This window comes from Lolium perenne, chromosome 3, assembly GCF_019359855.2.
Source record: "Lolium perenne isolate Kyuss_39 chromosome 3, Kyuss_2.0, whole genome shotgun sequence".
NCBI lineage: Eukaryota > Viridiplantae > Streptophyta > Magnoliopsida > Poales > Poaceae > Lolium > Lolium perenne.
Window position 1 is genome coordinate 137,677,092 of NC_067246.2, and position 27,964 is coordinate 137,705,055.

At 44.1% G+C, this 27,964-nt stretch overlaps 3 protein-coding genes across 3 annotated transcripts; 1 reads left to right on the forward strand and 2 right to left on the reverse strand.

The window, feature by feature from the left end:
* Positions 1-1,766: 1,766 nt before the first annotated feature.
* LOC127342547 (esterase PIR7B) lies at positions 1,767-4,333 on the reverse strand. Its single transcript, XM_051368521.2, has 3 exons — positions 3,935-4,333; positions 2,609-2,752; positions 1,767-2,320 (listed from the first exon to the last, which is right to left on the reverse strand). Exons 1-3 carry the CDS (start codon positions 4,316-4,318, stop codon positions 2,024-2,026), a joined length of 825 nt encoding a protein of 274 aa, XP_051224481.1. The 5' UTR covers positions 4,319-4,333; the 3' UTR covers positions 1,767-2,023.
* A 9,219-nt stretch (positions 4,334-13,552) lies between these two features.
* LOC127342548 (vacuolar protein sorting-associated protein 60.1) lies at positions 13,553-17,868 on the reverse strand. Its single transcript, XM_051368522.2, has 7 exons — positions 17,573-17,868; positions 17,336-17,487; positions 15,227-15,320; positions 15,068-15,139; positions 14,846-14,957; positions 14,581-14,726; positions 13,553-13,885 (listed from the first exon to the last, which is right to left on the reverse strand). The coding sequence occupies exons 1-7, from the start codon at positions 17,639-17,641 to the stop codon at positions 13,835-13,837; spliced, it is 696 nt and encodes a 231-aa protein (XP_051224482.1). The 5' UTR covers positions 17,642-17,868; the 3' UTR covers positions 13,553-13,834.
* Positions 17,869-23,770: 5,902 nt separating this feature from the next.
* Positions 23,771-27,700, forward strand: LOC127342549 (probable anion transporter 1, chloroplastic). The gene is made up of 10 exons (XM_051368523.2): positions 23,771-24,381; positions 24,469-24,576; positions 24,698-24,853; positions 25,251-25,466; positions 25,553-25,762; positions 25,846-25,983; positions 26,577-26,678; positions 26,763-26,828; positions 26,937-27,021; positions 27,105-27,700. Exons 1-10 carry the CDS (start codon positions 23,983-23,985, stop codon positions 27,200-27,202), a joined length of 1,578 nt encoding a protein of 525 aa, XP_051224483.1. The 5' UTR covers positions 23,771-23,982; the 3' UTR covers positions 27,203-27,700.
* The last annotated feature ends 264 nt before the right edge of the window (positions 27,701-27,964 follow it).

Sequence of the window (27,964 nt, forward strand, 5' to 3'; positions counted from 1 at the left end):
CTTCACTCAGATCTCCGGTGAGCAACGCCACGAAGGCCTAGCCCACTTACACTAAGGGATTTCCTCGAGGCGGAAACCGGGCCTTTACAAGGTTCTTGGGGCACACATCCACAACTGAATTGGAGGCTCCCAAATCTGTAACAATACAACAATCAACAACAACACATCAACTAGGGAACCAAATAGGAACACTAGCATGAGATCCCTCAAACAAATGAGGGGGAAATGAAAAACGCTTCGGTGAGGATGTAGATCGGTGTCTTCTCCTTCGAATCTCCAAAGATCAAGAGCTTTGGTTGGGGGAGGAAGGAGATCTTGTAAATCTTGTGTTCTTGAGGTGGCTCTAATGGTGGTGAAGCTTGGCAGATTTTTCTTGCAATGATTGAGAAACTTGTCCCATTGGAGAAGAGAGCTATTTATATGATTGGAGCTCTCAGATCTGACCGTTGGGGCGAAATTCACTAACACCTGAAGTTCCGGCCAGGAGGGCCGGAAGTTCCGGCTTGCACCGGAAGTACCAGCCAGGAGGGCCGGAACTTCCGCCTTCGTCTGACATCCAGTTCAGAAGATGTTTGGGCGGAACTAGGGCGGAACTTCGGCCAAGTTCCGAAATTGTGAGAAAACCTTACTGGACATTACTGAGCCACAATTCGAGAATTCCGGAACTTGTCCGGAAGTTGGGCGGAAGTTCCGCTGACCGGAACTTCCGGCCAACTTCACCGGAACTTCCGGTCAGGGAATAAAACCTGCAAACAAAGCTGCGCTGAGAGGCCTCTGCTGGAAGCACCAGGGCGGAAGTTCCGCCAGCTGGGGCCGAAACTTCCGCCAGAAACAAAAAGACCTTCAGAACTTCAGAACAGCCATACCATTTCACCGATCAAATATATTTCTCGAAAACTTGTACCTGTCTACATCAACACACATAAATATATACCTAGTGTTGACATCAAACACACAAAACCCAAAAGGGCGGGAAATGTTCTTTCAGCGTGTCCTACAACCGGCACGCCACTACTATGGCGTGCACTTAATTTGCCACGCCACTACTAAATTATATTTGGTTAGACTACTGGGTGCCACACACTGGCGGCATATACAAAGGGAACACCGATAGTAGTGTGTTATTCGGGTGTGATGTCATTTTGGCACGCCACTAGTAATTTGGCCAATACCACTAGTGTGTCCGTTTAGCGCGCTGCTAATGTAGACTGTCAAAAAGAATTTATGCACCACTGCACCATTAACCTCAAATTTATGGGATGGGTTTTAAATCCATATATGGTCTCAAAGTGAACTTCTCCAACAACGAGGCATGTGATTAGATTCAGCTTTGAGAAACAAACATGATAAAATGCAAGATGATTTATTGCCCCTTACCAACCTTCCGATGCACATCAACTATATTGTGGAAGTCAATGTCATTTCTGAGAGGGCGTCTAAGTGTGTCGAGCCATGGATAGGCGATCACATTTCGGAGGGAAAGACCATCTCAGATCATATACCTCAATATCACATGAACCACCTTCAAGAGAGAAATTTTCTGCAATCCTCTTCAAGTTGACTATCACTTAAGGATTTTCGGGTGTGCGAGCTCAATAAAAAATCAAAGAGATCTTTAAACACCACGAGTTCTTTAAATCTCTCATTCAAAGAAGTTATGCCCATATCAACCACAACATAAAAATATTTAACTTGAAAACCCTTCTCAGCTTCTAAAAATATTATTGCCTAGTGGACGGCCTATGCGCTCTTTGCAAGTAGCTGGATGACTAATATCACATCTTCTTACCATATGTCCATATCATGGACTAGGATTTCAATTCGTAATTTATTCCAATGATTAGCATGCATAAAAGTGGACCGATACAACCTATTATGGATAGGTTCATCACAACATAAATCACAAAGCATTTCTCACGGTAGATAATAGAGTAATATGGATCATCGAGGATAAATGGATCCCCAATATGGCTATCTATATGATACATGAATATTAGGTTACATGCGCAATTTTTGTTCAAATTTAGTAATAGGTATTTAAGTTGTTGGCTATCTTGACTAGAACATCGCACAACTCTCTTGGCTTGGAGCTCATGGCGGCATGGTCAGCTCCGATGATCTCCTCGACCTCCACACCTGGGCTCAATGCTACCATCCAACGCTGCATCTCCTCGGTGCTAGAGACATCGGCCTTGGCTACCACGTACACCTTCTTCACCGAACCATAGTTGTCGGTAGTGAGAAGGTCGACGTCCTTCATCACTGGATCTTCTAAGAACTGATTTCCAGGCCTAACTAACATTTTCGCTAGGGCCAAATCCTACAAGAAAATTTTGAACTAGATGACGTGATGAGACTATGCATGGCTAAATTATACTGAAATGGGTAAGGTGGATTGTTAGTTGATATTCTTGGAGAACCAAATTGATGAGATACGTTTTTTTACAACTCAAGCACTTTTTTTTTATTGCAAACCAAGGTTACATCGTCTAGCAAAAAAGTACGAATGAAATCTGGAGGATGATCCATCCAAACAGATGGCTGAGATGCCCTAGCCTCTCTAAGTTCATTATGGGGGATGAAGAGGATGCTAAGTTGTGATATGTACCTCAGCTGGACTTCGCTGGTAATATTTGCATGCTAAGAACTCTGGTCCCACCAGGATTGCAACCCCTGTACCCTGGTTGTTCTTGATGGCCATCATTTCGCAGTCCATGAGTAGTTCTTCTAGTGATGTTGTTCTTCTCATGAACTGGTCACATAAATTACAAGGTACATAAGTATAGCATTAACGGAGTAATATAGGCCACTCTTTCGTGTCTTACTCTTCTGGTTCACAAAACAAATTCTGTATACCTTCAGTGAGACAATTATATTTTATTAACTAGAGTAGTTGTTCAAGTATTAATAATAGAGGGTTGATAATCATCATATGTATAGATTTATCACGAAAAGTATATTCACAATGGTGTAAACTGTTATACAAATAGTATAACATAAATCAGTCGTTAAAGTTACATCTTGAAAACTGTATGAATGTTCAAAACATTATTGTATTTTTTTAAAACTTGAACAATATAGAATAGAAGAAGTTTTGTTTCTGGATGTTACATATGAAAAATTCGTAGCTCCTCAAATGTAAAAACCATCTAGATTTGTTCATTGCTCTATTAAAACAACAATTTCATACATGTAGCAACCCTAAAACAATATTCATTTTAAATGGAACTTTATTTGTATTCGGAAAAAATAGTATAGATTTTTTGCACACTCATATAGAAGCTAAAGATTCATGGATGTCAATAAAGTTCAAATCCTTTTTGTTTCTACCATTTTTTCTTTTAAAAACTAGTTTTTTTAATATTCATGTTTTTTGCTTTTAAGTAATGCCTTCAAATTTTCTCCTTCCTTAAAATTATGTGTTTCTGGATTTCCCTGATTTTTTTTAAATGGATCTATGGTTCATTACGGTTTACTACTCCCTCCGTTCCATGAAACTTACCTCAACTTTGTCTAGATTTGGATGTATCTAGACCGATACACTCAAATTTGGACAAATGTGAGACAAATTTCATAGGACGAACGGAGTAGATGAATTAATCTCCTTATTATTCCAAATCTTTGTAAATATTTTAATTTTCTTTCCTTGATAGCTTATGATTCTTATTTGCATGACCGTGCGGCTTGTTGTGATGAAAATACGAGGGAAAGATGTCAATTCTTAAGTTCGACACGCAAAGAGCTAGCAAGTAGAACGCTGAGGAACTAAAGTTTGAGATTGACAATTAAAGTTCAGGTTTTTTCAACTTTATAGGCATCTCAGCTCATCAACTTGATGTTTTTGAGAAAATGGTGTACTCCTACTTTATTTCTTGTATTCTTGTACGTATAATTATAGAGTGAAAGTTTGAGTCAACGGAGAATTAGAAATCACCTCCTCGGTGGTGACGCCCATGTGCTTGCCGACGCACGGCATCGCGGCGGCCACGAACACGGCGGCGGCGACCTTGCGGGGGAACCTCTCCATGGCGAGCGCGAGGCTGAGCCCGCCGTGGCTGTGTCCGACCAGAACCAGCCTCTCGCCACCGTCGGGCGCCGCGGCCACCGCGTCGAGCAGAGGCCGGGAGTAGTCGTCGAACGAGTGCACCTCGTCGATGCGCGCCGGGTGCGCGCCGGACGCGGCGAGGTCAACCGCCGTGACGCGGTGCCCCGCGGCCTCGAGGGCCACGACCACCTTGTACCAGCACCACGCGCCGTGGCCGAGCCCGTGCACCAGGATGAAATGCCTCCGCTCGCTGCCGCTCTTACTGTTGTCCATTTCTTGTGTCCAATTTTGTTTGTTTGGCTTTGTGCTGTGTTGATGTCTATTGCCATATTTATACATAGTACATCACATACATCATTTAATCGAACGGACGATCATCACTATCAGCTTATGCTGCAAGAAACTTGAAGTTAAATTACATTATCGACGATGGTCGAGTTAATAATTAAGTTGCATCGGATGAACTTGATCAGCAAGCTAGACGAGCCACGAGCATTTGACTAGTCACAAACTTCCACTGATTCAAACGGTTGAGCTTAAAACTAAACAGATGAGGTAGAAAACCGAGCCAACAGCTACAGCGTACTCCCTCCATCCACAAATAAGTGTACATGCTGGTTTTTAAAGATAAATTATGAAGTAGAGTGAAAAATGCATTGGAAAGATGCATCTCTCCTCTTTAATTCTTTCACCTCCAATGAGCTAACTGCATGTAGAAAATAAGAAAAACATGTGCTCAATATTATTGGGTTTGATTTCCGTGCGACGGGATAGAAGCAATTAAAGTGTATTGGGAAGATAAAAGTACATTCTTTTATGGACAAAATTTAGAGCTAGATGTACACTTATTTGAGGACGGAGGGAGTAAGTTGATAGTCGTCCGTTCCCTTTGTTTTGTTCCCTCTGTCTTTCTTTTCCGTTTCCTGTCAAAACTCAAAACACTGAACTCGGTTTCTAGGCTTCTTTCTATGAATGGAGCTGGGGAGAGATCCCTTTTCATCTAAAAAAAAAGTAAACCACGCCAGCAGCTAAGCAATGTAAAGGAACAAGTTTGACACTTTGACTATGCAGCCATTTTGCTATGGTGACCCCTTCTCCTTCTCTTCTTTGCTATATGGGTCTGACCTCTTCGACCACATTTTGGTTGTCCGAGTCACCGGGAACTTCCACACCCCACTTCGTCCCTCATGAAAATGTTGAGATTCGCCGTCGATAGATATTCGTCAAGCCTTCACCATCTGGTTTTCACGAGAAGATCGGAGAGATTGTAATCACATTCTTCTGTGCACTTTTTTTTGGCAAGTTTTCACACTGGAAAGAAATGTTCAAGCTACTCCCAATATTGATCGATTATGGGAACGAGAACAAATCTGCCATCTCCTTTTTTCTGTAAGGTTATTTTTTGTCGATTCTGGGTTACTTAAGGCTCTGTTGCACCCTAATTATCTTGAATAAGAACTTTTACACCCAAGCGGAAACCATCCAAGTTCTGAAATGAAAGTACAATACACATTTTGTGTGCTAGTGACATTTCCCCAATGGAAGCATACGAATCCTGTTCACAAGTGTCCATTGCACGCTGGGCCCATGCATCCTATTGGTTGGCTGTTAATGGATGTTTGTAATCTACTGCAATTGTATCCTTATTGGTGCTCTGATTTTACCATCTAAGATGGAAGTGATGGCAAGATGATGCTTAGTAGAAAGAACAAGAGGCGCAGCAATGCCAGTGTGACTGGTGTGAAGGGGAAGCGGGCAAGCAGGAGACATGGTGTAGCTGATGCCAATGAGGAGTTGGCAGCAGCGGCTAGGTACGTTCATGTGAAGGCTCGGAGGGGCCAGGCCACGGGCAGCCACAGCGTTGCATAGAGGGGGTATGTGAGTGTGTGTGCTTGTTTGTGTGTTCTCTCGCCTAATCTACTGAATGTTAAGAAAGAGGATTCGTATGAAGATGCTGCAGAGCCTGGTTCGTATGAAAAGGATTCGTAAGAATAAGAATGAGTGGTGGCATAAGCTTAATTGTAGTACTTGTTCACCTAAATAATAATCTTAAATGATGGAGGGAGAGGATCAGTGAGAAGATGAAGATGCTGCAGAGCCTGATTCTAGTAGGCCTCAATTCGGTTGGAATTATGTTTCCACTTCATTACTACTTGACTACTTATTGTATCTAAGGCTAGTCATAGTGAGAGTAACGTAGAGTAGTAACATGTACATGTTATTAATCTATGTTACTACCTTTACTGCGGGAAGTAACATATATGTGTATCATACAAAATCATATTTATAGCTGGCTAGTATATTGGATCATCCTTACTGGATGTTGGCGGCATGTACTACCCAGCTGCTCCACAGGTAAATAATTAAGCAAGACCTGATAATGATTTTTAAATAGCAGAGAAATAGTACGAGTAGTAGTTATGATTCAATTTGCTGAGATTTCCTCATGAGAAGAGCAAAGGCCCTTTTGTTGGACATTGGCCTTTCTTGTTTAATGCTATCATTGATAGCTTAGACTTAAGAGAGGTATTTATGTCCGGTCGACAGTTTACTTGGGCCAACAGCTTGCCTGAACCCACATACGAGAAACTAGATCGTGTGTTGATGGATACCGAATGGGAGAATCAATATCCTATGGTGTCCGTCCGCGCTCTAGAGCGTATTGAAAAACTGTCTGACCATGCTCCTATCCTTCTAACCACTGGGAATCCGCGACCTGTTTGTAAACGGCCGTTCAAATTTGAACTAGGTTGGTTACAACGAGATGGATTTCATGAGATGGTTAAGAGGGTTTGGAAAAGACCAGTCGGGGGCAACAATCTGATTTCGAGATGGAATAACAAAATGCGCGCTATGCGTAAACATCTCGCGGGTTGGGCTGCCCATACGGCTAGTATTCTTAAAAAAGAAAAGCTTCGTCTTTCAAAAGTGATCGATGATCTAGAGGCCCTAGCGGAAGTGAGACCGTTATCCACGCAAGAGATTGACCTTAAGAATCAATCCAATGTGTAGATGTCGAGCCTTCTTCGCGAAGAGGAACTCAAATAGTATCAACGATCCAAGGCCCAATTCATTTTGGAAGGGGATTCGAATACACGATATTTTCATGGCTTAGCCAATGGAAGACATCGGAAAAAACGTATTCATTCTCTTATCCAAGATGAAGGGGTCATTGAAGGGCACGAGCAACTCAAATCATACATCACTAATTATTATAAGGATCTGTTTGGGCCTCCGGAGGAAAGTTCTTTCTCCCTTAATGAGAGCCGAACGGATGATATACCTCAAGTTTCTCCAGAAGAAAATGGTCTCTTAACCGCACCTTATTCTGAGGATGAGGTTAAGAAGGCAATTTTCCAAATGGAATGCAATAAAGCACCGGGTCCAGATGGTTTCTCAGCGGAGTTTTATCAAACTTTCTGGGATACTATTAAATTGGATCTTCTAGATTTGTTCAGTGATCTTCACACAGGACAACTAGAACTATTTCGTCTAAATTTTGGTGAAGTAATTTTGTTACCGAAGGTTAATGAGGCAGAAAGGATTCAACAATATAGACCTATTTGCCTCTTAAACGTCAGTTTCAAGATTTTCACGAAAGTGGCCACCATTAGACTTAATACGGTTGCGGATCATGTTGTCCAACCTTCTCAGACTGCTTTCATGCAAGGAAGGAACATCCTTGATGGAGTGGTAGTTCTGCATGAGACGGTACATGAGATGCATTCCAAGAAACTTAATGGGGTTATTTTAAAATTAGATTTTGAAAAGGCATATGATAAGGTCAAATGGTCTGTCCTACAACAGACACTCAGGATGAAAGGTTTTTCTCCTGAGTGGCGCGCTCTTATTCACGATTTTGTGTATGGAGGTAGCGTGGCAATTAGGGTCAATGATGACACCGGCCACTATTTCCAGACACGCAAAGGGTTACGCCAAGGAGATCCGCTATCACCAATGTTATTCAACATTGTAGCAGATATGCTCGCAATACTCATAGAGCGCGCCAAGTCTGATGGTCAAATTGAGGGTGTGATCCCACATTTGGTTGATGGGGGTATATCTATCCTTCAATATGCCGATGACACAATTCTTTTTATGGATCATGATCTCGAAAAAGCTCGTAATCTCAAATTAATTTTAGCAGCTTTCGAGCAGTTGTCGGGATTGAAAATTAACTTCCATAAAAGTGAATTGTTATGTTTCGGTGATGCCCAAAACGACATGACTCAATATACAGAGTTGTTTGGTTGCGGGCAAGGCCATTTTCCTATTCGGTATTTGGTATTCCGATTCACTATCGGAGACTTACACTTGCTGAATGGAAGATTGTGGAAGAAAGATTACAGAAATGCCTTAGTAGTTGGAAAGATAAATTGTTGTCCATAGGAGGAAGATTGGTACTCATTAACTCGGTACTAACAAATATGGTACTGTATATGTTATCATTCTTTCTTCTGCCGAAAGGAATTCTGCATAAACTCGATTATTATCGATCCAGATTCTTTTGGCAAGGAGACAGCGAGAAAAAGAAATATCGATTGGTTAAATGGAGTATAGTGTGTAGTCCCAAAGATCAAGTCGGACTTGGAATTCATGACCTGGAGGTTAAGAATTCTGCTCTGCTAGGTAAATGGCTTTTTAATCTTCTTACTGAGAATGAGACTTGGCAAACTATTCTTCGGAGGAAGTATATTGGCTCGAAGACGCTCTCCCAAGTGGTTTGGAAACCCGGGGACTCTCACTTCTGGGCTGGTCTCATGGCGACGAAAAATATTTTCTTTCGTCATGGTACTTTTTCTATTAAGAATGGAGCACAAATACGTTTCTGGGAAGATGTTTGGCTGGACAATGCTTCCCTGAGTGAACAATATCCTGCTTTGTATAGTATTGTTCGTCGCAAAGGTGATACCATTGCTACCGTTATGGCTACCTCACCACCGAATGTGACGTTCAGACGGGTTTTACTTGGACAAATGCTAACAGCATGGAATACTCTAGTTCAACGATTGGGTGATATTCAATTATCCCCGGAACCGGATAAATTTAGATGGAATCTTCATGTAGATGGCTCTTTCTCAGTTAAATCTCTATACAATGCAATCCTTCATTCTGATTTACCAGTTGATAATAATAAGAAAATTTGGAAGATGAAGATACCATTAAAAATAAAGATTTTTGGATGGTACCTTCGTCGAGGAGTTATTCTCACTAAAGATAATCTTGTTAAGCGGAATTGGCACGGAAGTTCGCGGTGTGTTTTCTGTCATCATGATGAAACCATCAAACACCTATTCTTCCAGTGCAGTTTTGCGAAATCTATATGGTCAGTCATCCAAGTAGCGTCTACCCTGTATCCCCCGACTAGTGTGGCAAATGTCTTTGGCAATTGGCTTCACGGTGTTGATTCAAGGTTTAAGTTGCTTCTTAGGGTGGGGGCGCTAGCAGTTATCTGGGCGCTATGGCTAAGTAGAAATGACAAGATTTTTAACGATAAAAACTGTTCTTTGTTGCAGGTCATCTACAGATGTACAGGTATTCTCCGTTCATGGTTACCTCTTCAGCGGGCGGAGAATCAAAACCTATTTACGGAGGTCTGTACACGGTTGGAGGCTACGGCGAGGGATACTTTTTCCCTACATGGGTGGCAGCATAGTCTACGGATTGCAGCTCCACCCTCTCCTTAGGCGCTCTACAGTTCATCGTCTCGAGATGTATTTCGCCTTTTTTATGTTTTGTTCGTTCTGGAGACTTGAACAGCTGTGTGCATCCTGATTATGCAGAGGCTGGATGTAATTGCTTTTCGCAAAGTAATAAAGCATCCTTTATCAAAAAATCATCATATCCTGAAAGAAATTAAGCATGGATCCCTCAAGAACATTTGCTAGCTTGTGTGCCAATGGAAGTACCTGACTGGCTAGATGATTGTTCCCACAAGGTGGTAAAAATGGCAGAGATGCCCCCACATGAGCTTGTGCAGCGGATATAGAAAGCCGCTGCTTCACATGGTGATGCTAAGGAGCCACAGGGCTTATGGTGTGTTTGTTTGAGCTGGAGTTCCACAGATGCAGCTGCCAGAATCAGCGGTAGCTGGCAGCTGGGGCTGGAAGGTTGAAGTTATCTGATATTTGTTTGTTTCGGCTGACAGAGTAGCTGTGGCTGCACCAAAATTTGTTGAAATGGCCTAAATACCCTTATAATTGTGTTGATCGGATTTAAGTGCTAATTGTACTGTTATAACTATATAAACATTTATCACGTGAAAGTGGGCTATTTGGTTGATTTTAACATGTACCTATCTGCATACACCAATTATAACATGAGCAATTTGACTGCATTTTTTATCCTCTCCCATACGTCTGCAATAAATTAGCCTAACAGCAGCAAGTGGCACATCACGCCTAGATGCACACCTAGATGCACAGCAACGCTAATCGAACCACGCAAAGCAGAGAAAATGGCAGGGGCAGCAGGGAGTTCGTGGCATGGTCTGGTCGCGCGAGCTCAGCTTGGGATCGGGGGAATCTGAGCTGGGTGGCGGCGACAGATCTGGGAGCTCCAGCGTGAGCATCAGGTAGCGTGGCCGGCGACGATTTGAGGTCGGGGACATGGTTTTAGGGGTTAGGGATTCCCGTTCCTACCGCCGTAGGTGTGCTGCGGCGCCGGTCTCCGTAGATCGACTTGGTGGTGGTCCGTCGGGTGCGACGGCTCCCCACGTCCAAATTCGGATGAAACAAACGCTGGATTGGACGAAATTAAGTCGTGGGGAGTATCGTATTTCCAGTCGTCCACCCGGAGTTCGGCGGACATAGTTTAAATTCAAACAAAGCGTCGTCCCGCGCTATAAGTACGGCCAGTTGATCGGCAAAAGGAGCAAAAGGCCACAGATCGGCGATCGGAGGGAAATTACACGGATCGACGAGTTTGCGTTCCTCGTACGTCTGCCTCACTCGAAGCCAATATGTGTCGAACGACTGATTGGCCCCGTTTATGCCGTTCGTGGACACGGTCATCCAAGCTTCGGCGAGGCACTCCTCTTCCTTCGGCGTCCATTTGATACGCGGTTCGGCAGGCGGCGAGTCCTTCTTCCTCTTCTTCTTCCCCTTCGACAGGTTGGCGGCGGCTTGAGTTGGCTCTTCTTCTTCTTCGTCTTCTTCTTCGACGGCTTGGCTTCCGTCGGCAACATCCTCCCGATGCTCGTTGCGCGCCGCCACAGCTGCCGTCGCCCTCGCCTCCTCTTGCGTGAAGAACCCCGGGCTCGCGGCGGCGGCGGCCATGAAGAACCCCGGGCTCGCAGCGGCGGCCATGGAGCCGGAGGTGATCATCTCGTGGATCTCCTCTTCGTTCGGCGCCGCCATCGCGCCGAACGGGAGCGGCCCTCGTCGCATGACCGGCGAGCTGCCCTCGAACTGGCCGCCGATGCCGACGTCAAGCTCGGGCGGCCACGGCGTGAGCCTGGGCGGTTGGACGTAGGCGCCCTCTTGGAACATGGCAGGCGGCGACGGCGAGTACATCGAAGGGGAGAAGGACGACGGGGAACTACTTGTACCTTGCGCCGGCCATTGGCCGGGGAACATGGCGCCGCCGCCGCTCATGGCCATGCTGATCTTCCTCGCTTGTTCGTCCTGGGCCGCCGCTGCCGCCCTCTTGGCGGCGGCTTTTTTCACCCTCTCCGCCCTGGCGCATGTTTCCACCTCGCGCCGTTTCTCGTCCGCCGCCCACTCTGCGTTCGTCATGCCCGGCGGCCGCTCCTTCTTCGCCCGCAGCTTCCTCGTCGTCGCCTTCGGCGGCATTGTGGTGGACGAGAAGACGAGGAGGAGAGCGGTGGTGGACGAGAAGACGCCGCCGGGAACTGGAACTGGAAGACGAGGAGAATGGACAAATTCGGCGGGAGAGAATGGAGATATGCAAGCAAATTGGAGAGAATGGGGATATGCAAGCAAAATTGGAGGGAAAATCGACAGGATTTGGTTTTCCTGTCGCCGACTACGCGGGTCCAGACGACGTTTCGCGCCAAAATCTTTCGTCCGGAGTCCCCGAGAGCGCCCCGGGGGGCCGGGGATGGCGTGGGCTCGCCGGATGGATGAAGGGCCAAATCCGAACGAAAACGAGGAACCGGGGGCGCGACTGGGCCGATTTACGCTGTCCGGATGTAAAAATGGCTCGCCGGGGGCCTGTTCGGGGGGACGAGTGGAGATGCTCTTATCTGCTCTGTTTGCTCGCTCGGGGAGACGAAAGAAATAGAGCCGAACCGGTACAAAGGCATTTGTGTTGTTGTACTCCCTCCGTCCATAAATAGATGCCAAAGATTTGTCTAAATTCGGATGTATTTATACACTAAATCATGGCTAGATACATTCAAATTTAGACAAACTTTTGCCATCTATTTATGGATAGAGGTAGTATGTGATTTGGTGGGAGGGTATTCCGGTAAAAAGCAAAGATTGGAGCCGCTGCCGCTGGAAGAAGCACCAAAATCGTAGCTTCTCGTTCGTAGTGTAATTTTTGAAAGCGCTCCACTGAAACCGCCAAAAAAGTGGTGTTTGTTTGGGCTCCGGCTTCCAAAACCCAGAAGCTGCTGGAGCGGCTGGGAGGAGCCCAAACAAACACACCCTTACTCAGGCCAAGAACGTATGGAGCCATTTGTGCCATTGATCCAATATACTATTATGTGTCGAGAGTTGGAGCCAGCCAAAATGTATTTCGTTCAAAAAAAAAAAAAAAAAAAAAAAAAAAACAGGATGACAGCAGCAGCAGATGTGTGAATGTGATACAAATGTAGGTGCAAGGGCAGCAGGAGCATGGGCAAAATAATGCATCCATCGGTATGCTCTTGTGGCTGGCCACTAATAGATTAGTCTGCACATTAATCACACTCTAACCCATTGATTCATCTGGTGTTTGAGAAAGAAAATCCAGAGCGTTTGTGGTTTGAAGTGTTCGTTTGCAGCATGGATGTGTACGGAGAGGTGTTAATTTAGCATCATGCAGTAATAGTCCAGAACAAGTGAAGTGAAGTGACGGCAGGTGAGCAAGAAGAAGCTGAGCGGAGGTTCACACGCTTTGGACCAGTATGTAGAGATTTGCTGGCCAGGTTGCAGCATGTCAATGGCAAGGAGACGAGCAGGAGTAGTGGTAAGACGAGGAAATAGACTGCCCCCTTCTGCTTACAATGATGTTCCATGCATGCATCTATCTCTCGTCTATTTATTGCTACAAACATGATGTTTCTATCTAGCTACTCCCATTGTAGCTTACTAAATTTCAAGTGTCGACTCACAACTGAAATGAAAGACTCACAACTGAAATGAAACAAAATACAGACCAGTTGATTAACGATGAGACGAGATGAAAAGCATCGGGTGCCAGCAAACAAGTATCAAGGTGACAGAGAAACATAACCTTAACAGAGTGAGAGGAAACAGGATAGTTAGCAGCAATATCCCACGATAATTTATCTACTCCTATGAGTAGATATACTACAGGGGTCGAATGTCTCCACACAAATTCATCTCAAGATTCGTCATAATCATATTTCAACTGAACTAAAAATAATAATAGACTACAGCTCCTTTTATCATTCATGCATTACTCCAAAACAAGACATGAAACCAGGATGGGATTTACAGTCCTCTTTCTAAAAGCCACGACCAGACAATGCAGAGGAGATATATTCCATCGTTTAACAAACAAATGGTAGTGGTATACGAGAGAGAAAAAAAAGATACAATGAAGAGCGGAGTCAATCATTTACATCGAGAATCAAACCTACACCATCATTCATTAGTTTCAGGTACGGATTGATGCATGCGGCACCGTAGGCAACCCCAGTTCATCCTCCTGCGCCAACAGAGAAAAACAAGCAGCAAATTACTCCACTGGTTACAAGTGTAGACAGACAATCAGGGCAGCTGGAATCGAGCCAATTTAAGTAGCTAGGTGTGGTGTCAGATGGTTAACAAGTATTATGTAACAAATTAATAGGTCAGAGATGGTCGATGAAGGCAATTGTTTCCAAATCACAGGATCAAATCCATCACGCGTCCTATATGAAACATGTTTCACATGAAAAAGGTCTGCATGTTCCCGTTCTCTGTGTTTCTTCTGCTACTAAGATCAAGCTAGGGTACGCTCAATTTTTCACACCAACATAGGTATGTATCATGACAGTGTGCCAGAAATACACGACTTAAGAGCTAAAATGTTTTTCCTCCGTTCCGAAATATAAGTCTTTTTAGAAAGCTAGTTCAATATAAATAATCTATCAAGCTAGTTCAATGTAAAGCTAGTTCATACATTATAAGGATCTCGAGTATCTAAACTGTCCATCAGATCGTGTGCATGTGACAATATAAAGAAAACCATTCACAGCTTCAAGAACTGTGGATTGGATGGGAAATGGCATAAATAATCTATCAAGCTAGTTCAATGTAAAGCTAGTTCTCCTTCTATGTATTTCTTCTACCAATTGATTTCCTCCTAAGGATACCAGTATCACAATCTGTGAATTAGGGACATTCTTGCAAGTGGCATACCTGCTGCCGGTTCGGGGCTGCTGCATGACCACTCGGCGCAGCAGGTAAGTTGAGCTCAGAATCTAGATCTGACTCCTTGTCCGGTTGAAGGTAAGATGGAACCGAACTCGATTCGAAGTCCATGTCAGCTTCCAAAGCATCAAGCTCTGCATTTTTCAACAGACAAAATGAAACATTAGGCGTCTCAGTAACTCTAAGGCATGCGGCTGTGAGAATACCTGGCGTTAGGATTATCTAAGAATAACCAACGACCAAAGAGCCTTACCTCCCATAAGTTCTTCCTCGTCGATGTCATCTGGGACATTGTAGCTTCTACCGAGAGTTTCTTGTATTTCATTGCTCACATCCATAAGATCCATCATCTCGTCTTGCATGCTCTAGTGAAACAAAATTAAACAAGAAAACTAAGCAATCATACTAGAATAAATATATAAGCGAAATATCTTGGGAACACAGAGAATCTGGTAAACAACAGGATGCTGCGTACATCTATATCTTCGATCTTCACAGTTTTCATCATCCCTTTAAGCTCTTTATTGGCAGCCTTCATTGCAGTCATCTGTTAAACAAAAAGAACTTCAACATAAATCTGGGAGCCAGAAACATAAACTATCAACAGCTTGTTAGGGAAACCAAGATAGCATACAGTCTGTTGAGCATCTTTAATCCCTTCTGATGCGAAAGCAACTTGGTCGAGGTTATACGTCTGGTTGTACAGCATGTCACGCTGTCCTTCATACCTGTAGGGAAAGCGTGTGGAGTATAAAGGTAGGAGCACTGGATTTACTAATAGACTAGTGCCGCAAAAAGAATGATTAAATGCTACAGGATAATCAGCTCCATTAAATAGCCAAGCCCCAGAGCATGGAGGAACAACAGCATTCCTCTTTTGTCCTGCCTACATTACTACATTAGCTTCCATGCTAGTAACAAACTTGCTGGCCTTCCAAATCAGTTAATCCTAGATTATGTATCAAGTAACCTAAGAAGATAAGAGCACGACCTTTACCTAATAAGATATTTTGACCCTATAAAAAATAGCCTATAATAAAGTAGGAAAATTCTGAAGGCGTAAAGAGGAAGGCTAACTAGATTCAGGATTCAGCCATTTTTCAGATAGTAACAACCTTTTAGATGATAACATATAAACATTGAGGTACTACCCATCGACATCCAAAAGGGATCAGGTTTGGGTAATTATATGTTCTTAGCTCACAAGCTTTTGTATTGTTGTTCCATTATTAATGTCTAATTAGTTGTCCCAAAGCCAAAAGCCAACATAACAGTGCAAAATATCCACAACTAGGCATATAGCTTTCATAATATACTGTGAGGTGCCCTAAATTTGCTCTAAATAACAATTTCAGGGTCCAAATAAAATCCAAAAATTGTTTGGTAAATGCAGATTCCCATCAGAAACAGATCTGTACTATATGCAAGCCAGCAGCATTCACGGAGGACCCAACGAAGTTGGGAGGAGGTCAGGGTACCAAATCCCCACTGGTTCATCAGCCGCTGTTTATTAGTAGTAGTTTGCAAGGTGCTAGTTTCCTAGTTCTAGTGTTGCAAAGGAAACAAGATATTAAGAGGAGGAGCAAACACAGGTAGTTTGAAGACTACCCACAACTACCCCTGCAACTTGTATAACAGGGCATTCTGGGGACTCCTTTGACAGGGTCTGGCGTAGCGACCCGTTGGTGTGGAGCAGAACACTGGCGGAGCTATGTTAGGGCCAAACCGGGCCGTGGCCCGCCCAGGATTTTTGGGAAAAAACGATATATGGCTATGTAGGTGTGGCCCGACCCACTAGCAAGGCTTCCCGTGGCCCTTATGATTCGTCTGTCTCCCACGATACCTCTGTCCTCTTCCTCTGTCTCGCAGTCATAGAGTGTTGCTTGCTCGAATGCTAGATTTGGAAATTCAGGCACAGGAATAGGGGATCCGAGGGAAGCAGTTGAGCAGCACTGGCCTGGCAAATAGCAGCGCTGCCGTATCCATGGGGCGCCGACTGGAGGTCCAGCACTCCACACTTCAGCATCCAGGGAGCATCGCTAGCAGCTGGTAGCTGCAGCCTGCCACCGTATCTAGCTCTTACCCATCTCTAATCTCCAAGTCCAGCAATTTTTTTTTCTTTTCCCTATTTCTTAGTTAGCAATTTGATAGACGTATGTGTTAATCTGCAGATTTTGTAACCAATGAGACCAAAAGTCTTAAGTAATAACTAGTAATTTCAAGTGTAGTGTTATCATTTAGGTAAAAAAGTGTTCTCTTTTAGCTTGGCCCGCCCATTGTTTTCTTCCAAGCTCCGCCACTGGAGCAGAAGGACGATACTGAGAGGTGACTACATTTGTTCCAGAAGGAAGTAAGATAAGTGAGGATGGCATGTCCGAAGATTGATCCAGCTAACTAGTTTAGGATATACTCCCTCCGTTTCATAATTCTTGTCATGGTTTTAGTTCAAAAAAAAAAAAATCAGGTGTGCTACCGAGTACTTGTTATTATCTAACAAAAATCCTAGTAGGACTGTCTGTTTGGTAAATGCAGCTTTCCATCTAGGGTGCGCCAGGATCAGGTAATGACCAAACATGCAAGTAGAAACATATTCCCCATTAGGTGGGTTCGGTAGCTAATAATGCTTACATATACTAATATAGTTGGCGAGATGGGGGTATTAATCTCTAAATCGAGACGCTTATATTCTAATCCTACTGCTACAAAGGAAACAATAGAAATCAAGAGGAGCGATGTTGGTTACATCTTTCGCTGCTTGAGGACCCTCATGGCGCGCGCCTTGACGGCCTCCTGCGCGGGGCCGGGGCGCGTCTTCTTGATCTGCTCCTTGTACCGCGCCAGCTCCGCGTCGAGCTTCTTGATCTTCTCGTCCACCGTGTCGCCCCGCTTGTATATCTGCCCACGCAACCAGCCAGCCAGCAGCCATGGATTAGATGAGGAACCGACGAGGAGAGATAGGGATGGGGAGATGCGTTCGTACCCGGTCGGTGGCGTCCTGGATGGACGGCGGCGGGTCCTGGCTCTTCTTGGCGCCGAAGATCTTCTTCATCTCCGAATTGCTTCTCGGCGGACCGAACTACTTCTTGGGCGGCTTGGTGGGTTGACTGGGATTAGTGTTTCGATATCGAATTTGCTGAATTTGGTAGCGTCGACGGCAGGATCGGAGGTGGAGTTTGGGTGAATCGGTGGCGAGGGAGGGGACGAGGTCGTCAACTGCTGTCTTGTTTTTCCCGGAAATTTCTGTGGTGCTTCCGTTCGTAACTTCCCAACTTTTTTTTTTTTTTTGCAAATTCCCAACTCAACTCGACACGGTTTCTTTCCTTCACGTGGAAGCAACTCCAAGACTTCACCCATCGGTTCAAAAAAAAGAAAAGAGAAGAGCTTATTACAGGTCGTGAATTTTTGCCACATGGATGCACCTTATAAATCTCAAAGCTCGTGGTAATTTTAAATATTGAAACAGGCCTAAATCTTTCAGAAAATAAAAGATAATCAAGTATTATACTTGTATAAAAATGTTTGGGATCGAAATAATTTCATGGTATCCTAGGCAATAAAGATAAGTTTATGACGAATATAGCGTCAATAGTATATGGGCATGGGGCTTGTTTGATTTTGCTTTTTTCCCTAGGATACAGTGATAGTAATTTCCTCGCAAAATATTTTTATACAAATACAATACTTGATCATCTTTGGTTTCCGAAAAGAATTCTGATTTTTATATACATTTTTTTAATTACCACGATTTTTTGGGATTTTTTTGGCACCCATGAACATTAATATAGTTTCCCTTATTATACCCATACATATCCTGATACCCTAAAACTGTTTTTTTTTTGTTATTGGAAAAAAATAGTTAAGAGCTTACACATAAATGGTCTCGAACCCAAATAGAAAATAGTGTAATGACTCATGCTTTGGTGTTGGATTGCTATATATGGGTAAACATAGGCAATGATCCATTTTTGGGCTCACTTCTATGCCAGCAAAAATGCGTGCGGGAGAGGCCAACGGTTTGAAGGGAACTTTCAACCATGTATGGTTGACATCTGAAAGATCAAGGATGTCGCCTAAGCAGATGGGCAGAGAGGAGGGATGAGTAGGCGGTTTAAATTTGTATTACTTTAGGGGCTTGAGGAAGTGCGGAATAAAAATTACATTTAACTTGACAAGCATAAAACCAACAAACAAGGATTTATCGATGTGCACCAACAACCTAAGCTAAACAAGATAAGCAATAAAGTGATAGGAAGTTATAGAACATTAAACACGAAGACTATCATAATGTAAAGTGCATAAGTAAATGAGCTTGGGTTAACGAATAACTGAGGCACGCGAAGACCATGATGTATCCCGAAATTCACACCCTTATGAGTGCTACTCTCCGTTGGAGCAGTGTGTAGGCACAATGCACTCCAGCCACAATGGCACACCGTATTTTCCTTGAGCCTTCCCACAAAAAAGAAAATCCTCGATCCACTATAAGACCCTTGAGGATGGTCAACGAACTCGTATAGGCTTGGGGTAAGCTCCACAACTTAATTGGAGGCTCCCAAGTAAGCTCCACGAAGGTTATAAGCTTGAAGTAACTCCACAACAATTGGAATCTCCCAAGTAATCTACACCAAGGCCACAATGCGACAACTCCACAAAAGGCCACACCTCCACTAAGGCCACAACGCCACAAAGTCCACACCGCCACAAAGGGCAACAAGCCTCTAGGGTCCAAGAGAAATCACCCACGAACTCTCACTTCCACGTATCACCGTGAAGAACTCAAATCGATGCATCAAATGCAAGGGCAAGTACGCAAGTATTCAAATCCTTCACTGCCAAATTCCAACAACGCTACACAAGCTTAAGGGAGGAATAAGGGAGGAAATCCACAAAAGACTCCAAGATCTAGATCTAGTAGGTTCCCTTCACTAAGAGAAGATTTTGATTGGTGGAGAAGTAGATCTAGACCTCCTCTCTCTTTTCTATAAAAAAGATTCAAAAAACATGGAGGGATTGATGAGATAAGAAGCTCAAGAGGGTCAAGAATGGAGGAGAAAACATGTTGAAGAACTTGTCAAAAGGATGGGGAACCATTGGGGAAGAAGGACCTTTAAATAGCCCCCCTCCCCTCGCAAGCTTACCATTATGGGCTGTGTGGGGGACCGGATGATCCGAGGGCTTGGGGCCGGATTGTTCGCCCTCCCTACTGCATGCTGGCAACTTCTTGGTGGGTGTGGGGGGATGAGGGGCAGACATTGGTCTGGACATTTTGACCTATCCGGGCCTGATTATCCCCTCCTCTCCCTCCCAATTTTTTTAGCAGAACGACCAAACTAAAATGGCCATAACAAGAGCATCCGAACTCCGGTTTTGATGATCTTGGGATCATTTTGAAGCTAGAAACAAGCTTTACAAGATCATGCAGAGAACCATCATAGTACATCATGGGAGTATACAACTAAATGAAGAAAGGTTTGACCTCTCTAAAAGAATACTAGCCGGTAAAACCTCAACATCACAAAACGCAACAAGTTTTACATATGAAATTTATTTATGATTAGATAGAGCTTGTCATGAGAATGAACACAAGATCTAAAACATCATACGGGTAAGAACCAAGAACAACCAAAAAAATATGATGCAAAACACGCAAGGGTTTGAGCTCTCTCTCTTCGAACGATACAATCAAATTACCCATTTGAGAGCCCTCTTGATAGTACGTCCAACTACCTAAAACCCGGGCTTTCAACTATAACAAGAGACTAGTAAGAGAGCAAGCCTATCAAGAATAAACCTTGGCATTGCGCATTTCACTTGAGCTAGATGATAAAGATCTTGACCTCTTTAAGATGGAAATGTCTTCCTTGATTGTACTTGCTTGATGAAGTCTTGTGGATTGATCCCCCATAAACCACTATGGGAGGGCTTCTTCTTTGGCACATCCATGTATCCATGATCACCATTTTAATGGCAAGAGTTGTTGCGCCTTTGGCGCCTGCTTTGTTCAAAAAAAAATTGCAAGCGTTGTCTTCATATATTTTCATCAATATTGTTGGTGTCTTGAATATGCAGATGAGAGTTCCCTTCAAGAAAACACACTTGACATTTGGCTCAACGCTTCTTCTTTCTTCATACTGGTGATGTCTTAAAGATGCACATGACATCTCACTCCATCTTCTTTTTCAATACATACTTGTCACTTGATCTTCTTAATTTGATTGTTCTTGCAACCTTAAAACCAACATATGGTTTAAGCATTGCCTATGTACAAAGCCTATACGAAAAATTCAATGTAAACATTAGTTCATATGGACTGTCATCAATTATCAAAACCACACATGGAGGCTCCATGCGCTTTGAACATCCCATCGCTAGTAACCGACCAACGCGGCACCCCAAGGCCATCCGCCAACCCTCCTCCTGTTGAACATTGTTCTGCATTGTTAAAAAAGCATGCTTCAATTGATGTGAATGATCGTGTCCTCAACATCAATTTCAATCTGATTAGATATCTCAATAAAACAAATATGTTTTGTCGTTGTTTTCTTTCTGGATGATGAGGATGAGCCAGCTCATCCTAACAGAATTTTGGAGGAGCCAAACGACAAAGGCTACAAATTTGATAAATATGGCTAGCCCAAGGTGAAAATCAAATTAAAGTACTCCCTCCGATTCATATTATTTGATGCTAATATAGATGTATCTAGAGTACTAGAAAGAAATGTGTTTTTTGTGCGTGCTTTTTTCTAGCAACATCAAATAATCTTGCTACCATAGAATTTTGAAAAAAAATTCGAAGAAAAAGAGCAAAAAAGAAAGAAAAAAAAAGGAACTTCAAAATCCCGTCTCCTTATTAGGAAGGTTCTGCTAAAAGGTGTGATTCCTTCTTAGATTCGTCGGATTCCACCACCGGCGGGCACAATTTGTGTGAATGTGGAGGCAGCTATCTTCGAACGAACAAAGGATGGGATGGGGTGCAGTCTTCCGTGATCATAATGGCATCTTCAAGCTTGCAGCATGTGAAGGAATGGCTAGTACTCCAATCCATGAACTGGCTGAAGCACTAGCAATATGAAAGCGGAGTGCTCTGTTGGTCGCTACTGACAAGGGTTTCTAAGACATTGTTTTGGCTACCGATTGCCTCTCTATGGTACAACGGATTCTATCTCTCCAGCGCAAGATCGTTATGTGATTGGCAACGTGGTGAATGATATGGAGGTTTTGGCAAACAGATTCAACTCGTTCTCAATAAATCACTATATATGGTCGGAAGATGAATGTTGCGGCGCATATCCTAGCTTGTAGTTGTGAGCGTCTAGTTTTTCATGTTTTTTTTCTCTAACCTGGAGTGCATTTGAGGTATATTTTTTTCCTGATATTTCGTAATCAATAAAACACCGTAATTCTCTCTTAAGAAGAAAAGAACGGCGAGAAAAACGCTAAACATGGCATAACTTGAGACATTGTAACACATTTGCTAAAAAATGTCACAAATGCACAATCCGGCCTGTGGCGGAACTTGTCTAGATCGGACTTCCGCGAACGTGTCCTTGTCAGTGGCGGTCCATGCAGGAATTACTCTGACGCAACTAACAGAGTTGCTAGCTTCGCCGATGAAGATGTGAATTCTGCGATAGGGATGATGAAACAGTGGACTACGTTCTCCCTTGCCGGAACCCAGCACTCGTTAGAATGATGGCGATGTGCCTGGCGTAGAGGACGCTTCCGATGGCAACAGTGCCGTTGATGCCCGCGAAGGGGGATTCCGCCCGGATCTAGCCTCCCAGCGCCGCTGGCTTCATGGTGGGCGCCAACTGTCGTTGAGTGTTCGACGTACCTCCGGTGAGGGGTACCTCACGGAGGGGAGAGAGAGAGAGAGAGAGAGAGAGAGAGAGAGAGAGAGAGAGAGAGAGAGAGAGAGAGAGAGGGAGAGAGAGAGAGGGAGCCATGGGGCGAGGGATGTCCGGGACGGTGTTACACGAGTTACCCAGCTTCGGATCTCACAACGGTGGCGAGACCCTACGTGCTGCTATAATTCACTATAATGCAACAGGTGCGCGATTACAATAAGTTGTCATCTTGCCGCTAGGGCTCCCAGGATCCGGCTTATATATGCGCTGAAATCTACGGTTTACATAGAGGAGTCCAGGATGGACTCTACTAGCTCTAACCTAAACAGTACAACCTGTTGTGAAGTGTATATGTGGATTGCCTAGCCCTTTCCATCAGTTCGGACTTTTGGTTCAAGTGGCTAGTGCATGAAGCTTAACATGGTATCAGAGCCCCAGGTCTCGAGTTCAAATCCTGGCTTTCACATGGTTTTCGCAATTAAGCCTAAAAATTGTTGTTGCCCCTCTCGTTAGCCACTGCTGTTTCGGTGTGCTCTTCTTCTTTCACGTGTTGACTTTCTCTTCTCCCGTCACACGCGAGTGGGGGTGTTGTGAAGTGTATATGTGGATTGCCTAGCCCTTTCCATCAGTTCGGACTTTTGGTTCAAGTGGCTAGTGCATGAAGCTTAACACAACCTACTATACAAGGAATGTTTTGGACGTCCTATGTCGGTTGGGATCCGGCTCATGATGACGTGCCTGGATCCGGCTAGATCTCCTGCACCTGGACTCTCCGGTTTGGATCAATCATTCAATCGGCAATTGGGCTGCCCGGACAGGCCATAGGCCCATCCATCATCTGTGGACTGTGGGCCACCCGAGCTTGCCGGAATCGGACCCGTAATACCTATAAAGTATTACCTAGAATACTTGATAAGACATAATACCTAGAATACAGTTCTACAGCAGCACACCTCCCATTCAGCTTGATAAATAAAGTAATCCTCCCTCCATCTCATAAAATTTGTTTAAGATTTGTTAAAATTTAGATGTATGTATGCATCTAGATTCATACCAATTTAAATAAATTTCAGATAACTTTCATAAAATAGAGGGAGCAATAAAAACAAAATGTTTATCCAGAAAATATAGTCGTGCGCCCCTAACATGTAGGATGGCAGACGTAATCGTGGGAAGACGCGAATCGTCCTAGGATTGTTTGCCAACAGGAAGTGCAATGTAGACGGAATGGTACAGCATGCATGCCACGTTTGCGTCCAGATGCCGAGCTGCGCTACGCAGATAGCCTGCAGCCAGACACAATCGTCCCGTCAGGGTGGTCGTGGAACGAGAGCCATTCGTCTTCCCCAGGCGCACACGATGGCCACTTCGACGCTCCTTTCCTCGGTCGAGCTCAGCTCAGCTCACCAGCGCGCGCCGAGGGAGGGCGGAGAAAAATCTAGCTAGCTTCCCCTGCAGAGCCCATCGAGCACGCAACCAGGAACCCGCGCGCGCGGCCGGCGCGCCCAACGCCACGCTACGTGCTAAGGCGAGGACAGGCGCCATGCTCCACCTGCTCCCGCTCTCCCTCTCCGCCCAGTGCCGCTGCGGCGGCCCGCCGTCGCGCCGCCGAATCGTCGGAGGCGGCTCACCTTCCCAGAGAAGCGGGCCGGGGATCCTCGGCAACGGAGTTCGCGTCAGGCTCCGGACGCGGGCGCTCGGCGGCGGGACAGACGTCCAGCCGGACACCCCGTCGTCGCGCAGGGATGGGGACGAGCGACCGCACGCAGATGCCGGACAGGAGGACGACGGGGGTGGCGAAGCGCTCCTGGAGTCAGTAAGGAAGCTGCTGCTGATGGAAGACACGACGCCAGGGGAGGAAGAGGGCCAGGGGCAGTTCCCCAAGCGCTGGGCCATCGTCTTCCTCTGCTTCTCCGCCTTCCTACTCTGCAACATGGACCGCGTACGTGTTTGCGCACCCCTCCTCCTGCTTACCATCGGCGACATACATAGCTACTGACCTTCAGCCACTATTGCCATTAATTTGCAGGTAAACATGAGCATTGCCATCATGCCCATGTCCGCGGAATACGGCTGGAACCCACAAACCGTCGGCCTCATTCAGTCCTCCTTCTTCTGGGGCTACCTCCTAACTCAGGTCACTCAGTGACCATTGATTGGTTGATACGTCCACACAATTTATGTCTAGGATTCATGGAACATCGACATCTAGTTTCGCTCCCCTTGAACGCATGTACTAACACCATTATCCATTGCAGATAGCTGGAGGGATATGGGCAGACAAAGTTGGGGGCAAGACTGTTCTTGGCTTTGGCGTCATTTGGTGGTCCGTCGCGACAGCTCTTACGCCTGTCGCCGCAAAGCTCGGCTTGCCATTTCTCCTTGTTGTGCGTGCTTTCATGGGAGTTGGTGAGGTAAGCTTCGCCAATCCTCGTTGTAGAGCAGAGCCATGCCGCTCTAGCAGTGTGGATTTGCTTCACTAATTCAGATAATCTGATTTCTAATTTCATCTGCAAGTTGAGAATTTGGTGGGTTCCGCATTCAGCTCCGATAATTTGCACCGTTTAACCATTCGTGTGGCGTTGGGACTGCTTGATAATAATTACAGAAATTAAGTTAGTGTTGTAAAATAAGCGGTAGCACAACATAGGTTCAAAATACTAGTTCAAACATATAAGCAGGCCAACTGGGAGACAAGGATCAGAAGATCTGGTTGGACATGAAAAGGCAAAAAAAAAAAAGTTCCAGTTGATGTTCTTTATGCACCAGCAATCCAACATTGACATGACAAACACATAATTCTTGTACCAGGGAGTTGCCATGCCTGCAATGAATAATATCCTTTCAAAATGGGTTCCTGTATCAGAGAGGAGCAGATCACTCGCACTAGTCTATAGTGGAATGTACCTTGGGTCAGTGACAGGACTTGCATTTTCCCCGTTCCTGATACATAAATTTGGGTGGCCATCAGTCTTCTATTCCTTCGGCTCTCTAGGGACCGTTTGGTTCGCGACGTGGGCGACCAAGGTACTTCAGTATCCCTAGAGAATTACTCTGCAACTTCTCTGATTTTGCTGTGCTCATGTCTGAATTTTTTTTGTCTGTTTTCTAAGGCTTATAGCACTCCACTTGAGGATCCGAGCATTAGTGCCAAAGAAAAGAAGCTCATCATTAGTCAAACCACATCAGGAGACCCTGTTACAACAATTCCATGGGGAGTAATATTGTCAAAACCGCCTGTTTGGGCTCTTATAGCTTGTCATTTTTGTCATAACTGGGGAACTTTCATCTTGCTCACATGGATGCCTACATACTACAACCAGGTACCATAAACATCATGTTTCCATATTGAGCATCATGAACCGCAAACCCCTTTATTTATCAAGACCCACTTGTGGTGAAATAGGTTCTGAAATTCAACCTCACGGAGTCCAGCCTTTTCTGTGTCCTTCCCTGGCTAACGATGGCGATTTCTGCAAATGTTGGTGGCTGGATTGCAGACACACTTGTTAGTAGAGGAACATCAGTGACAACAGTTCGCAAGGTAAATTAGGCTATTTGAGATGCTAAGTTTATACTGAATCTAAAGGATTACTGGCATTCAACTTTTATACTAGTACTGAAGAAAGATAGCATCACCATGCATGCCTCGTCAATGGTAAATCGGAATGGTGCTCAGAAGTGAGAACTGATAATAAGGCAATGCTGTAATTGATCTGGGGTGTACCTAGTTACCTACATACTACCTTTGGACAATATTTGTTGACATCACAGTTATAACAAAAAATACAAGAAAAATTATGCATCTAGACGTGTAGTACAATGTCACAAACAAAAATCTGAGGGATAATGTATGGTATGTGGCTCATACAAAAATAACAAGTGGTAGAAAATATATGTGAACATAAAATTCACATAATTTTATCCTTTTTCTCACAAATGCAGAATATGTTAACATGTTCACAGGTCAACATAACTTTTGTACTGTACTATGCACGTTTCTGTTGAAAAAAATTGGTACACCGAAAATCTCTATAAAAAATTGAGGTTGTAGGTGCTCCCAGCTTAGGAGAAAAAACCCCTCTCTGAGTGATGTAGTCTTTTTTCTATTGTGTCATGCACCTCCACCTCTTGCAGATCATGCAATCAATTGGATTCTTAGGGCCAGCCTTTTTCCTCAGTCAACTGAGCCATATCGATTCCCCCGCACTGGCGGTCTTGTGCATGGCCTGTAGCCAGGTGAGGGCCCCTTTAGCTTCTTGTTAACTGCTATTGTTTCTTCTTAGAATAACACTTTTTTCTGTATCTTTTCCTAAATTCCAGGGAACCGATGCATTTTCGCAGTCTGGTCTGTACTCGAATCATCAAGATATTGGTCCTAGATACGCTGTAATTATCTCTTTGTAGCATAACCTTTCAGTAAACAATAAGGTTAAGTGTTCTTTGAAGTCATAAGGACATGCTACTAAACAGTGATGAACTTCTCCTGTCTTACAGGGTGTACTACTTGGCCTCTCCAACACAGCTGGGGTTTTCGCTGGTGTATTTGGCACAGCAGCAACAGGATACATCTTGCAGCACGGTATTGGCCAACCCTATGCTCTTACATTTATCACATATCACATTGCCTTACATGATAATTCTCATCTTTTACAAAACATGCAGGTTCTTGGGACGATGTCTTTAAATTGTCTGTAACTCTTTATCTCATCGGGACTGTTATATGGAATGTATTTTCAACTGGCGAGAAAATTATCGATTAATATGTGTAATATAGCCCACTTACGGTTCAAGATGACAAGCACATCTCGGCTGACTACTTATCCAGCTAGTAGATACAGCACCGGAGGATCCGATTCATTTTGGGAGCTCAAACACCTTGAAAGCAAGCAATCACGCAAGCAGACTGCCAGCTCTAATATGTAGCTGCTCTGGTACAACAGAGGAACCATCTTCCCATTCAAACTGCACATAATTCAGGATCTTACTTCTGAAACTGAGCATGGACTGAGCTGAGGAGCGCTCAATGGCCGGCTGTATAGGGATGTATATAGTGTGCAAGTGATTATAGGTATCCTGTACATATTCATCATACACACATAGTGTTTTTGACCTGCGAACCTCTTCTCAGTTTTGAATAGATCATTCTGTAATACACCATCGTAGTTTAATTTGGTTTCCACTTTCCAGGTTAATTCAGGATCATACTAACATGAATGTACTGAACACCTTGATGAGTATTTGCTGCTTAGTTTGATTTATGACACTTTTTGTAGCATCTATGTTTTATCTAATAGAAACGTAATCCATCCGTTCCTTAAAAAGAAGGTGCATAAACTTTGTCCAAAGTTATATAATGTAAAGTTTGACCAAGTTGTTTGAACAAAATTTACACAACTCCCAACCGAAGGAGTAATTTAAATGAATTGATGTGTAAAGTACATCAAGAAGTTTCGTAAACCAAACATTTTGTGCAAAATGAAAGACGAGCGAAATGAACTATGTGAGGAAAGCTAAGCAGAAGT

What these genes read in the sequence shown, in the direction of transcription:
- LOC127342547 (XM_051368521.2), bottom strand. Translation starts at nt 4,318, where the DNA reads ATGGACAACAGTAAGAGCGGCAGCGAGCGGAGGCATTTCATCCTGGTG. An exon ending in TGGGCGTCACCACCGAGGAG is followed by an intron (nt 2,753 to 3,934) that starts GTGATTTCTAAT and finishes TTATGTGACCAG; the next exon opens with TTCATGAGAAGAACAACATC. An exon ending in ACCAGCGAAGTCCAGCTGAG is followed by an intron (nt 2,321 to 2,608) that starts GTACATATCACA and finishes ATTTTCTTGTAG; the next exon opens with GATTTGGCCCTAGCGAAAAT.
- LOC127342548 (XM_051368522.2), bottom strand. Translation starts at nt 17,641, where the DNA reads ATGAAGAAGATCTTCGGCGCCAAGAAGAGCCAGGACCCGCCGCCGTCC. An exon ending in GTCCTCAAGCAGCGAAAGAT is followed by an intron (nt 15,321 to 17,335) that starts GTAACCAACATC and finishes CTTTCCCTACAG; the next exon opens with GTATGAAGGACAGCGTGACA. An exon ending in CGAGGAAGAACTTATGGGAG is followed by an intron (nt 14,727 to 14,845) that starts GTAAGGCTCTTT and finishes TGAAAAATGCAG; the next exon opens with AGCTTGATGCTTTGGAAGCT.
- LOC127342549 (XM_051368523.2), top strand. Translation starts at nt 23,983, where the DNA reads ATGCTCCACCTGCTCCCGCTCTCCCTCTCCGCCCAGTGCCGCTGCGGC. An exon ending in GGGGCTACCTCCTAACTCAG is followed by an intron (nt 24,577 to 24,697) that starts GTCACTCAGTGA and finishes TATCCATTGCAG; the next exon opens with ATAGCTGGAGGGATATGGGC. An exon ending in TGCCTACATACTACAACCAG is followed by an intron (nt 25,763 to 25,845) that starts GTACCATAAACA and finishes GTGGTGAAATAG; the next exon opens with GTTCTGAAATTCAACCTCAC.